At 34.5% G+C, this 19,166-nt stretch overlaps 1 protein-coding gene across 1 annotated transcript; it reads right to left on the reverse strand.

Moving 5' to 3' along the window:
* Positions 1-5,315: 5,315 nt before the first annotated feature.
* LOC149165437 (uncharacterized) lies at positions 5,316-5,951 on the reverse strand. The gene has a single exon (XM_089429809.1). The coding sequence runs from the start codon at positions 5,949-5,951 to the stop codon at positions 5,316-5,318; it is 636 nt and encodes a 211-aa protein (XP_089285935.1).
* Between the last annotated feature and the right edge of the window lie 13,215 nt (positions 5,952-19,166).

Consider the following 19,166-nt stretch of genomic DNA (forward strand, 5'->3'; position numbering starts at 1 on the left):
AGACCCACTTCCATCATTAAGACCAAACCAAGTAATAACATGGAAACCAAATACTGAATCAAATCATCCAATCACTATAGCATCAACAAGTCAATCATTGAATCTCAACCAACTATAACCAGATCATACCAATGCAAAAGCATTCATAAATATATGAAGCCATACTCTCTTCATCCCAAAAACCAATTGTTGTTACTACAAACCCTAGACAAAGATACGTGAGAATGTATAGGTTAATGTTCTAATGAACATCCATGCATGTATGTGTTTCCTTTGTACCAAATCTGCATACAGATCTCAAAATACTTAACATTGAGCCCTCAATCACTGAGTCATGCGTAGATCACTCCATCAACCACATATTACATGAACCAAGAACAAATCACTGAACCAGACATATACCATTATACTGTAGCATCATTAAAAACCAATATACCATTCTCTAGTCAACACCTTCATCATAATAGATACATCATCAACAAACAACAACAATCAGAACATAACTGATCAAATGTCATGAATGATGCCTTGTTCTACTCCTTCAATGTGGGATCTAGTACTGACCCCTTACTCCTCAGATTGTAGGTCTTCGATGGCTTAGGGGGAGGGGTGTCTCCTATGTTGACTTCTAGGATTGATAGGACTTCTCCTCAATGGATGACCTCAAAAGATAGAACAACAGAACTAACATTCTCATTAGGGGGAGTCGCTTCTTCCTCAGGGTCGTCAGACTCTTCCTCATAAGCTCCAATGGTCTACTTGTCATGCATCTTTGAAACTACTGTAATCATATTGTGTATCCATTGCTCACACACTTTTTTCTCAATGGGAAGCTTGCTGAAAAGGTGCAGTAATTTTCTATACCTAGCACTTCTACATTAAAATTTGCATTGGAGATCTAAGATGATTTCGAGGGGGAATTGGCGTTCTTCCTAAAGAAAGGTTTAGCAGGTTTACTGCCCGATTACCTCTCGTCACTCTTCCTCTTCAATTCAGATACTTCATTGGTTAACTGCTTCAAGGATTTGGCTAATGCCTCAAAACCGAAATAATTCTTATCCTTGACACCAGACTTGCTTGTTGAGGCCTAGGTCTTCTTACTTGTTGACTTAGATGTGGTAGAGCTTTTGTGTAATAGTGGGAAGTGATAGAATCATCAAGAGCCACATTTGTTCGGAATTTATTCAAAATCATAGTGAATCGTTGATTAAAGTCCTTTACCTTGTCCTTCTTATGGAATTTTAAAGTTCTGAATTTGGTGATGAGCATAGATGGTGTTTTATATTCGAACATAGTTACCGATCAAATGAGAAAATTACCTAGTACCCTTTTTTTAAGTAGCAAAAATTCACCTGATTTTTGAAAGTGGTGATTTACAATACACCTTTTATTTTTTTGGAGCATATTTTTGACACTTTAAATTTTCTTATGTATCAAGTATGAACAATTTTTTTAAAATGTTAGTGATTTTCATGCTCATTTTGAAAAGTGTTGGTGCATCATCAACAAATTTTTTTAGAGGGCTTATTTTTTACACTTTAAATTTTTTTATGTATCAAGTATGAACATTTTTTTTTAAAATGTTAGTGATTTTCATCTTGATTTTGAAAAATGTCGATGCAACATCAACCCTTTTTGTTTAAAGGGTTTATTAAGTGTGGATATTTTTTTTAAATGTTGGTGATTTTCGTGTTGGTAATAAAACATAAAAATAAAAATAAAAACATGACAAAAAAATCGAATATATAAAAATATATTAAAAAGAAAAAGAAAAAAAGGGCCATCAAAATGTAAAAAAAAAAAAAATTAGCTTGTAAAAAAATAAAATAATAATCAAACAATAAATAAAATAATGGGGAAAGAAATTAAAAAAAGCACACAACTTAAAGAAAAAAAATATCCCAAAAAACATCAAAATCATTTTTTTAAGTTGAAAAAGAAGAAAATAAAAAAAATAAAATTATTATTAAAATAATAAAATTTAAGATAACTAAAATTTAATAATAATGATAATAATAATAATAATAATAATTATAATAAAACCAACATAAAAATAAAATAATTAAAATTAAAATTAAAATAATTAAAAATAATTATAATTTAAATGAAAAAAAAACAATTTAAAATAATTCAAAAAAACAATATTAAAATTAAAAATAAATAAATAAAATAAGTAAACTACAAAAATACATTAAAAAAAATAAAAATAAATGAAATTTAGTTGCTCCGTGACCACTTGGGTGGGGAGGCCAATTCCTAGAATCAGGGCCTTCAGTGCCTCACCTACCAAGGTGCCAGGCCTCACGGTGACATGGGCAGGGAGGTCGATTCCCATAATCATCCTCGCCACTCTAGTGGCCACGTGGCGTGCCCGATTTGATTTTTAATATATATATATATATATATATAAATTTCTTTTAAATATTTTTTTTTAGTTTTTGTATTTTTTTAATTTTGTTTTATTTATTTATTTTTAATAAATTGTGACTTTTTTTAATTGTTTTTATTTATATATTTTTCTTAAATGTTTGTTTTAAATGAGTTTCTTTTAATTATTATTTTTAGTTTTTTTTTATGGATTTTAATTTTTCATTTTATTTTTTATTTTTATTACATTTAAAAAAATGTTTTAATATTTTTAATTATTATTTTCAACGCTTTTAATTATTATTTCAATATTTTCAATTAATATTTTTTACATTTTCGATGTTTTTTAAAATAATTTTTAATTTGTTTTCTTATTTCATCCTTTTTTATATTAAAAAAAAAATTAATCCTTTTTTTGTTCGGTTAATTTTCTTAAACGTTTTTTTTTCTTATTTTTTAAAAAATTCCCCCTTTTTAATTGTTTTTATTGTGTTTTTTATTTTATTTTAATGTTTTTGTTTGTTTTTTAATTTATCGCATCAGTATTATTTATTTATTTTTTATGTTTCTTTTTTCTTGTCTATTATTTATTTATTTTTTATGTTTCCTTTTCTTTCTCTGTTATATATTTACTTTATATGTTTCCTTTTTTGTCTAGTTTTAAATTTTTTTCTTAAATTATGTTCTTTTTAAATTTTTTTTCTTTTTTCTAAAAGTTATTTTTTTTAATGTATTCGTATTTTTTGTTTTATGTTGGTTTTCTTTTTTGTAATTTTTATCTTTTGTAAGTTAATATTTTGTTTTTTTACTCTCTTTTTTTCATATTATATATTTTTGGGTCATGCTTTTCAAATTTTTTTATGTTAAAATATATTTATTTATTTACATGTTATTATTATTATTATTTATTTTTTTAATAGAAGATTTTCGGCATAAATCACATGGTAATACATTTGTCGACACATTTCGAACCAACGAGTGTGGTTTATCGTCAGGAAAAGTTGAAGAATCAGATCATGGCTACAGAATTAAATAGGGAGAGCAAATCTTCAACGGCTATAATAGATCATACTGGAAAAAATGGCTAAAATTTTGACCAAGAAACGGCTAGACTTGACTATTCAAATTGATTAATTATACTATTATTATGCTAAAAAATATTATTTTAATACCCAGATACTACTGGGGAATATTTATAAAATTGATAGAAATGATCACCTAAAATAATGGAACTAGGGAAATTAACAGTTATTAATCAAAAGGATTTGATATTAACTAAAATAATAATTCATAAAATATTATTATTATAATAAGGTTAATTTGTTATTAATGGCAAGTGTAGCTCATCAATAAATTTAATAGAAATGTTATTTGATGGGTAAGAGTATTAATAGATCTAGGGATATTAGCAATTGTAAGTATTTAATATTAACAAAAATAATATTAATTATTGTTATACTATATGTACTGGACTAGTCAGGTAATAATAGATACCATTATATTCTTGTTGAAGTATTATTCTAATAATTAATGGTTAGGGTAACTAACAGTGCTAGGGAAATTAGTAATAATAAGGATTTATTGTATTATTATTATTACTATAATAGTGCTATAATAATAGTATTATTTTTAAAGATAACTAAATTATATGGATTTCTTGGTAAATTTGTCTAATTTAGCTATATGAATATAGATATTTAGGAAATTGATTGTCACTCAAAAATAAGAAATCGAGGGAGATTCCTAAAGAGGATCAAAGGATTAAGGCTAAAGAGAGTAGGTTAAGAAAATTATAACCATCCATAAATAGAGGGAGGGGAGGAAGGGGAAGGAACGATTAGGAAGAGAGGTCTAGAATCCAGCAACTGGTGATCTTCCAACTGTCATCCCTATTGAGATTACTTGGTCTTCTTTCGATCTCAATGGCTTCCCTAAATTTTCAGTGATGGAACTGTGCAACTTTAGCAATAACACTGGCCTCCTCAATACACACATGATGTTTGGTCTTCTCTGCATGCTCTGCTAGTGCAGAAGACTTGGTTCTCCTATGTTTTAGGTTAGCTGCGTGCTCATTAATCCTTTGATTAATAGAGCGTCCAGTTTCACCAATATAGGGGGTCCACAAGAACAAGGAATAATATAGACACCCTTCATGTCCTTAGGGTCGATAGGATCCTTCACAAAATGGAGGGATTTATGAATGGTGTTAAGGGGTCTAAAGATTGAGGGAACATTATGCTTCTTGAGGATCCTAGCGATCTTATTAGTGGTCCCTTGAAAAAAGGGTAGGTGGACCCTTGGGATTTGATCTTTAGGTTCTTTTTTAATAACCGAATTCTTGGAGGCTTTAAGGAAAGCCTTTTGACCAGGGTGTCTACTATATCCACTCTCAACAAAGACATTAAGGAGATGGGATTTCTCTTTCTCGAAGCTCTTTTCATCAGAGATCCTAAGGGCACAAGTGGCAAGGGTGTTGAGAACACCAACTTTTGAGGCGGGAAATGTGGGAACTGGCATGAAGATATTGCTCCGTATGTGTTTTCTTATGAAACACTTGGTGGGAGAGGGAACCATCAATATTCCTTGAAATAAGGATATCAAGGAAAGGGAGGCAACCATTAACTTCTTGTTCCATGGTGAAATTAATGGCGGAGGACTGACTATTGAGATGCTTGAAGAAGAGATCTAACTCCTCTTGGCCATGAGACTAGATGTCATTAGTGTCATCTACAAATCTTTTCCAAAGTTTAGGCAGGAGACAGGCCGAGGCCACAGCCTTGGTTTCAAAATCTTCCATGAAAATATTAGCAACAACAGGGGATAGGGGTGAGCCCATGGCAACACCACAGGTCTGTTTAAAGAACTCGCCCTCAAAACTAAAAAAAAGTGGAAGTGAGACAAATCTCAACTAACTGAGAGGTATCGGGATCTGTTAGGTGGTTGATCACCTACATGGCCTCCCTTATAAGGATGCAGGTGTAAAGGTAAACTACATCAAAACTAACAAGAATGTCCCCTGAGTCAAGCTTTATGTCCTTTAGCTCCTCAAAAAAGGATGCAGAGTCTTTGACGAAAGACTCTGTATGGCCAACCAAGGGTTTAAGCTTAAAGGCAAGGAATTTAGCCAAAAGGTAGGTAGGACCACCAATGGTGTTGACAATGGGCCTTAGGGGAGCCCCCTCCTTATGAATATTTGGAAGCCCATAGATCCTCAGAGTAATGGGATTGCTCTTAATACGTTTATGGCAAAGGGGACTTACTGAACTATAGGATTTGATGGCAAGAGCAACAATCCTCGAAATCTTCTTAAGTGGGTTCTTGGGAAGCTTTTTATAGGTTCCACTATTATAAATATGATCTAACATGTTCTTGTGGTACTCCTCTTTGTCAAGAATAACAGCCGCCCCTCCTTTATCGGCTTTCAGAACAACGATGTCTTTGTTCTGGTTTAAGGATCTGAGGGCACCACATTCTTCTTTGCTGAGGTTGCTCCGAGGGGGCTTTACTTTTCTAAGGACTATGACACAATCCTGTCTAATAGTGTCCTTAATATTGTTAGGTAAACCTCTGATCCCTAATTCCATGTCATAAATAATGTCATCTACAGGAATCTTCCTAGGGGCCAGGGAAAAATTTAAAACCTTGCCCAGAAGCTTAAAAATAGAAGGGGGAAAGGAAAAACTAGATAAATTGATAAATTTGTTATTACGAGAGGGAGGGTTAAGATTAATATTATTATTATTACCATTCTTAAAATTCAAGTCTTCGTTAAATTTGTTTCTATATTTTTTATTTTATTACAACCGTTAACAATCGACAACTTATTACAATCAAGAGATTTAGTATTATTGTTATTATTAACGAGAATATTATTACTGTAATCAATCGACATATTATTATTTTTATTTTCATTAATTAATATTAATTTATTATTATTATTATTTTATATAAAACTACTACTACTACTACTATTATTATTATTATTATTATTATTACAAACAAAACTTAAACTATGATTATTAGGATTTTTATAAAGGTAAAAGTTTGAGCCCTCACTATCCACGCAGACAGGGTGTACTGCATCAGCGACAGGAACCATAGATAGATCAGGTTTCAGTGAGATCGAGAGTTGGTTCATCGTTTGAGTAGACACGCCAACGGGAGATGAATCACAGTGGTATGAACGAGGACCTGGTGCCCTACAGTGGAAACTAGTGTTAGAGAAAGGCAGATAGGAGATATTCGCAGATGACTGTGAGAGCCTCGCTGGCATATCATTTTGGCATAATGAAGGAGAGACACATCATAATCCACTATTTGGATCAGGATGACAAGAAAGGAGCGAACCATCGAGCAATGGTTCAGATGGTTCACAATATATTTGATTGGATATATATGTCAAAATAAAAAATATGTAGAAGTAATAAGTCTAAGAGAACAATTTTTTGTTGATTGTGTACTTCCTTAGAGGTCGATAGGATTTTGGAAACAGTAATTTTTTTTTTCGATAATCATTAATATGTTTATTAGTTTTGATTTATTCAATTCAAAAGAAATATAATTTTAATATTAAATTATTATTATTAACATCACATAAAATATATATATATTTCTCAATAATGAGATATAGTTTTAAGAAGCAATTTGCAAATTTCAAAATCTTAAAATTATTTGAAAATAAAATATTGACATAAATTTTGGAAAAAACAAATTTTTTAATGAAAAGAATATCAAAAACTTCAAAATCACATATAAACTCATTTGTTTTGTAAAATTGCTCATTCATCATAACTGAAGTGTTTCCTAGATTTCAATACAATATATTTAATAAATTGTTATTAATATGATAAACCTAAGATAAAAATAAATTAATATAAATTAAATGGTAATAATTTTTTAAAATAATATAAACACGTTGGCTAATAATTGTTGGGATTTTAAGGATTTTTATACAACTAATATTTTATCTTTAATGTCATCCTTGGAATTTTAAGCCTTCTTAGAGAATTGATATTTCATCTTTAAAACTATGCCTAAAATGGTTGGATTTTAAGATTTTTTATAATTTATCTTTAATGCCATGTCTATCGCTGGAATTTTAAGGCCTTTCAGAGTCATGATATTTTATATTTAATGTCATTATTAAAATATGTTAACAATTTACCCCCCCAAAAAAAACACCCCTTTTTAGAGTCATGATATTTTATATTTAACGTCATTATTAAAATATGTTAACAATTTACCCAAAAAAAAACAAAATAAGAAAAAAATAATTACCCCAAAAAAAAGGTTATTCAAGCTTTAACACTTTTCGTTTTCATGCTATTTCTTCATTGGTTTTCGGGGTTTTTTGGTTAGATTTATCGTTTTGAGGTAATAGTTCTCAGTTGATCGGTAACTTTGTTTTCAGAGAATGTTTCGTGAAAGGTCTTTCAGAACTCATCCCAATTACATATTGAAGCCATCGGCAAGGAATGATACCATGTCATAGATTTATTCTCTAGGGTGTATGAAAAAAACCTACAACTAACATCATCATATTGCACCCTCATCATTTTAAAGGATAAGTAAAAGTTACTGATATGATCTTTAGCCATGGTTCCCTTTTCAGACTCAAGCTTCAGGAGATGTTTCATGTCATGAAGAGGAGATCAAATGCCTAAGGGGTACTGCATCATCCATGTTAAAGGCTATCAATGGTTAGCTCTTGGTGGTGGAAAAAATATGATGTGATTGGTGTTTCCTTCATAATCACTTTTAGTGCGCAACCTTGACCCTTCACTAGTGTCCTAAATCTCTAAATTTCCTGACGTTTTTGAAATTTCTCTAGTTCCTTGGGATCCTGAGAGGTCTCTCGTTGCAGGGGGGATCTACAATTGAGGGTTAATCTAATTCCTAATATTCTTATCATACCCTGGTCTCTGGACCACCTCAGGGTTTCCCCTAAGCAGTTGATCGTCTACCCTAACATTTTTCAACAACGGTTGATTATTTCCCTTTATATTCTCCTGTCGTGGTTAGTTATTACCCTGTGTAACATTGTTCCTAGGACCTTCTCGCTAAGATTCTAAGGGGATCCTAATCCTTCGATTGAGAGTATTTCAATAACTTCTGCATCGTCATAAAAAATCATTCCAATAAAATGCGGTACCGAATTAACAAAGACGCCATGACGGATATGGTGAGGTTTGGAAGTGCATGGGTTAGGGAGTGAACTTGTGGTAGTGATGTGCTTCAACCCCTTAGTGAACTGCTGAGTCATAGGGTGTAAATCTCTAAGCTACTCATATGTGAATTCATAGAGAGGAGTTTCCTCTTCCACCAGAGCATCCTAGAGTGGAAGAGATTGAGAGTCCCTGAGGTGGAGATCTAAAAAAGGTGAACCAAGGTAAGGATTAAGAGATGTTTCGGGGGAAGCGAGATGAGGTTGATTACTAGCTTGTTGGGAAGTTTTAGGGTGAGCCCGAGTATTGATGCCGACCATTAACCCTCCGTCTAGCACCAAAATATGTTGACGGGTTGGAACTTACCGCCAATAGTTAGGGCATCTCCCTAGTGTAGAATGCCAATCAGGCTCTACACTGTTTTATTTAGGGATCCCACGGTAAGTAGGCCCGACTGCCATCTCATTGGTTGAAGTTTGCTTCTTACAGGGAAGGGAGTATCGGTTAATAAGATCATGTAAAATTCAACAAACGAAAGTAGGTAACTGATGAACACCCAATAAAATAGATACCATAAATAGCAAGAACCTAACTTCAAAGCATGAATCCTAAGAAAAATGTTGCTAACAAGATGTTAAATAACACCACGCATAAATAAAAAATAAGTTTAACAACCAAGAATGAGTTCATGATTCTTAACCATTTAAACCACAAATGAGCGCACGATCCATAATGATATTATGCCAATATTAATAAAACAATTTATCAACATAATCATAAGGTCAGCATATCATATACCATTCTTGTGTTGCAAAGGAAATCCCACAATACCAAAAGACACATGAGGAGACAGTAGACCAAATATCATAGGAACTTTCAATTCATTAAGTTAATAATATTCATGGCACCAACATACAAGGTCTTCATCAAATTCAACTGTGGAAATATACCATTACTCCTTTCATTCACTAAAATATCATAAGTTCTCAAAAAAATATACACCGTAATAAGTCCAAAGATAAAAATCCTTTACAATGTCTCATGAGGGAAAATTTATAGAAAGGAGGGTGACTTTAGGTCTACTCGTGACTCTTGGACTTCCTCATTAACTTTTGAATTCCTACTTTGTTCTACTCTATCCTACCTTTCCATTCACAACAAAAAAAAAATATTCTACTCTATCAATTTAGTAATAGACAAATCTGGGACATTTATGTGCAATTGCTCCACGAGGTAGGTGCACTAAAGCTTGTAATCACCAGATATTGTAGCTACCTTTGGCTTCTCTTCATAATGTTCGTGGATGCATTCAAGGGAATATGGAATGAGAGTGCTTCCTCTTAACTTATATTTGATTGGATAGAGTTACCAGCTTTGTGTACATTCTCGCCAACTCCACCACATACCATGTAATGATTTCCTTTGTGACCTGCAAATATCCTGTGCTTGAATCATGCCTAAAAGGGTTGAGAAATGATGGAATCTCCCGTAGGATTTTCTACTGCTTCTTTATCCAAGTGCTCTGATGGAAGGAACCCCATGAACTTCAATCACAGACTCCAACCCACTAAATATATGTCTATAAGAGGAAAGAACCCTATCAACAGACCTAGCCAACTTATCCCTCAGGATTGGCTCCTAATGTGTATCTGTAACTTTTCATTCTGGAGGGTTATCCAATCCTCCTTAGGGAGAACTATTGGTGCTTCTAGATACTTATTTTTCCACTCATGAATATTGTTGAGATCTGTGACAATGTTTTTTAGGATGGCATACTTTTCCTTTGTGTTGGGTTGTATGGCTAGGATAGGGAACACAGTGTGATGCAAATTCAAAATCTCCTCATAAGCCAATACCATGTATTCTCTCAAGATCTCAACTTCTTCCTTGATTTATGCATGTTGTCCTTTTGTGCTTAAGTGAGATACGCGTAGGAATTCAATTTATTCTCCGATTATTTTCATATCTTCTTCTGCCTTGACAACTCTTTGGTTAGATGTGTAGAGCTTTCCCTATAGTTTCATGATTTTCTTGCTCACTCTTCCAACATTTAGCTCAGCCACAACTACAATGGCAGTTCTAGCAAAAAAATAATCTCGAGATTTATTGTAGTATCTAGGAAAATGTCTTTCTCTCTGGTCATGGATAGGGGTTCTGCAGGATTCTTCGCATAATAATTTCTTCTTTCCTGCATGATTGAATTGATCAAAAGTAAGTCTTGTGAGTTCCAATACCTCCTCTTCTTGTTCATCAGGAATTCCAAATTCCTTAAGAGGTAAGTGCCCTATGGTAACAGGGGTGGATTGAGGAACATCTAATGGAGGAATTTTAGCCTATGTGTCAGAATCTTGGTGTTGTTGTTGCTATTGGAGGTCTTACTTGTTTTTCTCATCAATCTCCTCATATATTTTCTTCAACTCTTGTTCTTCATGTTTCCTCTTTTCCTCCTTTGTCTTTCTCCTTTGTTCCTCTTCTATCCTCCTTTTTTCCTGCTCTTCCTGCTCCCACCTCCTCTTGAGTTCTTCTTCTTATTGCTTCTTCCTTTCCATCTCTTCTTACTATCACATATCCTTTTCCTTTTCTTCTTGTTCGCGTCACTCCTCTTCCTCCCTTTCAGTCATTTTCCCTCTTGTTGTTTCTTCCTCCTTTCTTCTTCAAGCTACGCCTCTTGAAAATCCTTAGGTTGCTAATCACTAGATCTTTGTGAGTTCCTCAAATATTATTCTATTTTCCTTTTCAAATCTTGATTTTCACTGGCTAGTTTTGCATTTCTTTCTTCCTGAGTTTCACGATATTCTTCTTCCTCCTACTCGCTTGAAGGGTCTTCTGGTAATTCACTTTTATGACTTTTAAGTTTCCCACTTGCCTTTTTTCACTCACTTTTTCTCTTGAGAAAGGCATACCTGGCTTCTATGCTTATGTTCTCTTTGGAATTCTTAGCCTTCTCCTCTCCCTTTCTTGTTTCTCGCTTGGAGTAAATTCTTTCGACGCATTGTCCCAATTTGTGACTTTGCTTGGTATGTGGATATGACTAGTTAAAATTATCCTTCTTACAATCTGTGGCTACCATCCTTTCTGGGTCATATGTATGGTGACATAGAGTCAAAAAATGAAATACCTTCATTTCCTCGGCTTCTACCTCAAATTTCTTAAAGTTTTCAATCATATATGCTCCAACGGTGAGAGGGAAGGTAGGCCAAGGCTTTTTCTTCCCCTTACTGAACATCTTTGAAAACCATGTAGTCATCTAGTAATTCACTTCCCTTAGTAGTAATTTGTTTATGGCGAACCTCGGAAGTGCGTGAGGAGGTTTGTATTAGTTGAAGACCCTAATGAATGTGCCCCCTAGATGGCAAACCAATTCACTACTTTGGTAATAGTATCCATAGCTCTCTTCAACATGCAAGGAGGATATTCTCCAAAGAGAAGCTGGTACAAAAGGGTAATGAATGTCTTAGAGGTGGACCGATGCACACTTTTATAACATGGATCCCAAAAGATCTTATAATGCTGGTGTATGGCTTCTACCATAGTTGTTGTCTAGTTATAACTCGAATTATCAAAATGACATCTCGCACATACTGCATCTAATGGGTATGAGGCCATGTATAATTATGATGCTTGGTACGCCTCAAGATACTTTGTTTCATGTACGTTTGGCTTCAATGTGGAGGAGGGGATGCTAGCCCTGTTGAAGATTATGTCACTGCTAGCGACAACGTACACGATAGGGACCCATGTATCGAGAAATGTATCAATTTCGAGCATCCCATACAATTGATTCATCATTGAAGCAATTAGATGGTAAAATTTCTTTAGGCCTTCCGTCTTATACACTTGATCATTTTTCACCCCAAACATAGAAGGGTCTTGCCACCAAGACATTAAAATGTCTTTCGTTGGAACCAAGAAATCTAACAACCATTTGGTATTAAATATTTCTTCCTTACCTGGACACCTCTAATAAGCAGCAAGGTCTGCTAAAGAGATGGTTGCAAAGGCTTCACCTATATGGTTCCTTACTACCCATCGATCTATGTCAGTGTTTTGTATAATCCAGTTGATGGTCTTTATGCATGGAAAGACATGATGATGTGAGGCCACCTTGTGGAGCCTATACTTCTTGACGTTGAGATATACCTCGAAGTATTTGTAGGTTTTAACCCTGTACAGAAATTACCTACAATGAATTCTTAAAAACAGAAAATAAACAATGGCAAGGGAATAAAACATAAAACAAATATACACAGATATTTTCCCCTGGATCCCAAAATCGGGACTACCAGATTTATTTGTCATTATATTCCTTTCAATGTTACACTACATATATATACATTTTGAAGCATTCATATACCTTATTCTATTAACAATGTATTAGAACATAATTGTAGTTCCCTTGACTGGATATATAAGATACCATTGGAAGAAAACCATCATGCCCAAAACCATGTCCAAAATGCATGCAAAAAACCATAGGTAGGTCCGACCACATCATATAGCGTACAAAACAAAATTGGGGCACTACCCCAGACCTCATAGAGGAGGGCTACCACCCCCCTTAAACCCCCTGACAGGGGGGTGCTGCTGCCCCCACATTACCCTCAGTTGTGACTAACCACCCCCCTCTAACCCCTTGGCTTCACACATGGAGCTAGTTGTGGAAAGAATATAACACACACCCAACATTCTCCTACTTGTTGTTTTATTTTTTGCACAGGGGGTCACAAGAGAGCTTAGTCATTGATCCATCCCTACAACGGTCATTGTTTCTTTACATTAAGAAAACTTCATAGTACTCACCTGGGAATAACCTTTTGCAAGCAATTGAACTTTTTATTTCTCCACCTTTCCTTCTACATTCATATTCTTCTTAAACGCCCATTTGCTATCAATGGGTTTCCTTCTAGTCGACATCTCCACAAGATCCCAAGCCTCGTTTTTGTGCAAAGATGTCATTTCATCAACCATGGCCTCTTTCCACAGTTTTCCATCCTCTAAATCTACTGCTTCCTTGATAATTCTGGTATATTCGTCAGTAATAGATAAAGAAACAATTGAATAGAAAGCATATGGACTATACCTTTCTAGCTGCCTTATTTCTCAAACTAATCTTCTCACAATTGGAGTTTATGGCTCTTCATCTTATGATTCCTCCTTTGTCATATAGTTTGGTTCTTCCTAATTTAGCTCAAACTCTATCTTCTCAAGTTCTTTTGGTACGACTTCATGTTTAATAACATCTTTCACCTAACTAAACACCACATTTCAGTTGTACACATCTTCCTTGTTTCTGGATTCAAAATCTTATAACCTTTTAAACCATCCTTATACCTGATAAAGATGCACCTTTCAAATTTACTATCCAAATTGGTTCTTTTCTCCTTTGGAACATGTACATATGCATCACAGCCAAATACCCTCGCATGTGAAAGAGAGAGTTTCTTAACAGTCCAACCTCTTGTGGAGGCTTATACTCCAACACCGATGAAGGTGATCTATTAACCAGATAACATGCAGTCTCCATCGCCTCTACCCAGAATTCTTATCCTAACCTGACACCATTGAGCATGCTTCTTGCCCTTTCCATCAATATCCTATTCATTCTTTCTGCAAATCCTTTTTTTTGAGGTGTGTATGGAGTAGTCTTTTGTCCTGCTATACCACACGTCTTACAAAACTCTTCCAATTCATTCTTGTAATACTGTCCACCATTATTTGTCCTCAACACCTTTATCTTCTTCTCTATCTAGTTTTCCACCAGAGCCTTAATTATTTAAACCTATCAAGGACTTCAAATTTCTTCCTAAGGAAATATATCCATGTATTCCTTTGACAAATCATCTATAAATAATACACAGTACACAGACTTACCTAGTGATGGAACCGACACATGTCCATGCACATCACTATGCACAAGATCTAATAGCCCTTTCGCCCTCTTAGCACCAGAGGGGAAACTCACCAGATTTTGCGTCCCATATACACAATGTTCACATAACTCAAAATATAGAGTAAAACTAGACACACCTTCTACCATACCATTACCATGAAGTATCTAGAGGCCCTTCTCCCCAATATGTCCAAGCCTTTGATGCCATAGCACAATCTTGTATCCAGAGACCACTAGATTTTCTGCTCCACTTTCAGGAACCACAAAACTGTTGAACCCATTAATGACATGCTACCTAGAAGCTTGTACATAGTTCCAATCCGAACTCCCCACATCAATACCAGTTCTCCTTGAACCATCTTGTAGGTATCTTTCTCGAACATGTTTTTTACACCTGCATCATCCATATTGCTTATAGAAATCAGATTTCTAGTCAAAGCAGGAATATGCAGGACACCTGGAAGTGTTCTAATCCTTCCACCTTGTAACTTCAAATTGAATTTTCCATGTCTAACGATTCTAGAATTATTATCGTCCCCTAAGAATATATCACTACTATCATATTTCTCATAATCGCAGAACCACTCCCTGTGGGTAGTGAAGTGAAAGGATGCACCTGAGTCAATCAACCATGCCTCATGATCTATATGTGTACTTAAGGAAGAATCCAAGTACACATCCCCACCTTCATCTGAGGTTGTGTTTGCCTCTGTAGAAGAAACATCAATAGATCCTCTTCCTTTCCTAGGAGCTTTATATATGAAATCATTTTTGAAGTGTCCTTCCTATCCGCACTTCCAACACACCTTTACAAGTTTTTTTGGAGATTAAGATCTCCCTCTAGATTTAGATCTCCCACTTGAGCACTTATTTTTGTTTCCGTTTTTCTACCATCTTCGTATAGACAATGCATATCCATTATGGCCCTCCATATTTTTGCATCTCATCTCCTTTGACAACAAAGATGAGACTATTTCACCAAACTTCAAGGTAGTTGTATTGCTAGCTATTGCATCAACTAGACTATCCCACGAATTCGGTAGAGAAAATAGCAAACTGATGCACTTATCTTCATCTAAAATTTTAATATCAACAAATATCAACTGACATACCACAATATTAAAGGCTTTCATATTCTCTATCACTAAGTCTCCATCCTTCATCCTTAGGTTATACAACTTTTTCTGTAGGAACAATTTCTTCACCAGAGACTTAGATTGGTACAAAGTCCTTAACTTTTCCCACAAAGCCTTCACTGTAGGTTCCCTTGATACATTCAACAATACTAAATCTGAGATACATAATCGTATTGTGATTTTTTCTTTCCGATCAAACTTTCCCCATTATTCATCTGACATTTTCATTAGTTTAGTACCCAGATCTACTGCGATCCATTGATCTTTATCCACCCGCAGATCCTCCATATTGAGTTTCTGCAACTCAAAACTATGACCATTAAATTTATTGATCTCTATATTTCCACTGTTCGCCATCTTCTTTCACCGCAATAATTGATCCTTCAGATCTCCCACTACATAGGGTCTGCCACAGGCCCGAGAAAAAATCCTTAGCAGCAAAGGCATCCCCTTGAAGGTGGAACTACTTTGATGCCAAATGTAAGTTTTTACCCTTTACAAAAATTACCTGTAAATGAATTCTTAAGAACACAAAATAAACAACCGTGAGAGCATAAAACATAAAACAAATATACACAAACATTTTCCCCTAGATCCCAAAACCGGGACTACCATATTTATTTTTCATTATATTTCTTTCAATGTTACAACATATATATATATATATATATATATATATATATATATATATATATATATATAGCCCCAATCCATGGGAAGAAAGCCATCATGCCCAAAAACATGTGCGAAACCCATGCAAAACTCCATAGTTAGGTTCGACCACCTAATATCCCCATAAAATATTTCTGACGTCCTACCTTAGACTCCATAGAGTGAGGCTATTGCCCCTATCAAACCCCCTGACAGGGGGGGCTACCACTCACCCTATGACCCCTCTGCGTTGCCTAGTGCAGCGAAGGGGAATCTAATCTCCCCCTAGCTTTGCTTGTGGGGATGGTCATGGAAATAATATAACACACACCCAATAGTCTTCTTAGTCCTTGGGAATATCCTACATAGAAAATTATGCATATATGTCAAAACAGGAGAGTTTGGTAGTCTTATTGATGTTGCAAGTAGTGTACCTATATGTTAGATGATCCAAAAATACAATTTTATCATAGGTTATAAAATTAGAATAAAATAATTATTAATTTAAGATATTAAATTAATAATTATTATTCTAGAATGTTTAATTATTTAATGGAGACTTTTAGAATTAGCATATTGTTGTAACTAGATATGACTCTCCAAATGTGTCGTATCTTAGGCTCTATTTTAGGAGATTAGTTAGCTAGTTGGTTTGAATAGCATTTATTGTAAACAGACACTTGTTATTTAATAAGTGATCCATAATTAGAGGTAGTTAGGACATGGAGCTTATATATAGCTCATTGCAAGAGTGTTTGTTTTGTTCGGGTGTAAACTCTTGCAAAATCAATTATGTAATTATTTTTTCTGATTAATAAAATTATGTGTCTGAGGACACTTCTGCCATTATTGTGGTATCAGAGCTCCAGTAATGTTGCAGCTGTTGTGAGGAGGAGATTCCAGCGCTACAAGTTTGTGGAAAACTCCATTGAATTTTTCAGCGAATGTTTGGTATGAAATTTATCAAGTTTTTGTTCAAAAGAGAAGAAATTTTATTATTTTAATAATTTTAGATTTTTTTAAATCTGAAAATCAATGGTAAGAATCATTGTTGCCACCATTTGACTCCAATTGCTGTGAGGAATTCCAGTCTGGAGAAGACTTGGTCCTGGAGACATTAAATTCTCTATTGATGGTATAACACAAATCCAACGCAGGGAAAGTGTTGCGCTTGTTGTTCCTTGGAGCGTGTAGCAGATTGGCGACTATGGCATATCTAGCTCACTGGAGGTTGGCCACAAGGTTCTAGAATTCCATCATGAAACTTGCCGAAAGCTGACTAACTGGAAGTTTTATTTTCAGGGATTTAGATTATATAATCTTCTGATTCATGGAGTAACCACTGATTTATAAAATTTATTGGGTGATTTGATGAGGAAAAAGGCCATTCACATCTATGACTGTTTGAGGGCAAGCCGATATTTGGTGTGAGCATATTTATGCCGATGCCAAATTCTATGAATATTTCAAAAATTTGTGATTGAATTTGTAATGTAGCCCAGCAGCATTGTATTATTTTTTCCGTCAAATTTGAAAATGTTGTCACTCTGCAATTGAAAGAGCTAACAGTAGGCGTTCGTTGCAGCCCAGATAGAAGTTGGCGCTGAAGGATCTCTGGAATGTTGCGTGTGTAAGTTTCTCTCTAGGCCACAGTATTTTTAAACCATGGCATTGGCGTCTGAGAGCAGGATTTTTCTCCCAAGCGACTTTCAAAGTTATGTTGCACGGGGTAGTTTGTTTGTCACAACCGTACTCTGCAATAAAATATATTAACCATGTTTTTTGATGGGTTTTGGATCCAGATTCAAGTGTAGAAATTAAATAATTTGTGAAATTTTCAGCGATATCAAGAGAGAGGTTGAATCGGAGAACCCATTTTCTATAAGGCATTTATTCATTTTTTGTTCTGTCCCCAAGGCGTTTTCTATTATCTATGGTGCATCGAACAACGGTTTCTCTCCCCACAGCAGCAAAAATAATTTGAATTTCTCTTAGAAAATTCATCACGTAGTTTCTAGATCTTACATTTCTGTTGTGATCTTTGATGAATAGATTTGTCAAATCTGGTGTTTTCATGGATAGCAGAGAATTATAAGTTGATGAATGCAGCAATTGAAATTGTCATTTCAACAAGAAGAAATCATACTCCACGCTACCAGTCAAGCCAGTGTGAGCCAACCTACTAGCAACACGCTAGCATGCCAGCAATAAGAAATATTTTTTAATTTTGTAACATTAATGGAGTGATAAGATTTTTGGGTTGTTTGTAATTTTTTTTGGAGAGATAAGGAATATTATATTTTTGGGGAGATTTGGTGATTTTTTTAATTTTGGGAATTTATTGTTTGTGGAATAATAAGGTGTTGTGTAATTTTTGGAGTAATAAGGAGTTTTATTTGTAATTTGTAAATTGGAGAGATAAGGTGTGTTGGGCAATTTGTTTTTAAGAAGTTCTTTGGTATCATCACATTGTAACTCAAAGTAATTTTACTTTGAGGGGGGGGGGGGGGGGGGGTAATTTCTTTTTTACCATATTGTGCAAAAGCACCATTGTAAAAAGTCAAATTTTGAAAGTTGCCCTGTAAAAATTTGAGTTATTGACTAGAGCCAAGTGCAAAGCTCAGTCAATTTTCTCCTGTTTTGACGACTATTCGAGGGTCAAGGCCAAGCCCCAATAGATCGTGTTGTTTTTGCGTGCTGTGTTGTGTTGACTATCTTGTCATTTCTGTTATGATTCTAGGTGCGACGCTTCAACGCAAAAATGTCTAAGTTGATTAATTTGTTTTCTGATTCCGACAAACTTGAAGGCACCAAATCTTATAAAACATGGCATCGACTCATCGAAAATACAATGTATTATGGCAGGGAATATGTGATGGAGATGTTAAGCCGAATAAACCCATAGATGCAGCTGCACTAGCAAAATGGGAAATCAAGAATGCTAAAGCCTTAGCTCTT

This window comes from Pinus tabuliformis, chromosome 5_1, assembly GCF_031772625.1.
Source record: "Pinus tabuliformis cultivar Carrire ecotype Pingquan chromosome 5_1, CPIR1, whole genome shotgun sequence".
NCBI classification, from domain to species: domain Eukaryota; kingdom Viridiplantae; phylum Streptophyta; class Pinopsida; order Pinales; family Pinaceae; genus Pinus; species Pinus tabuliformis.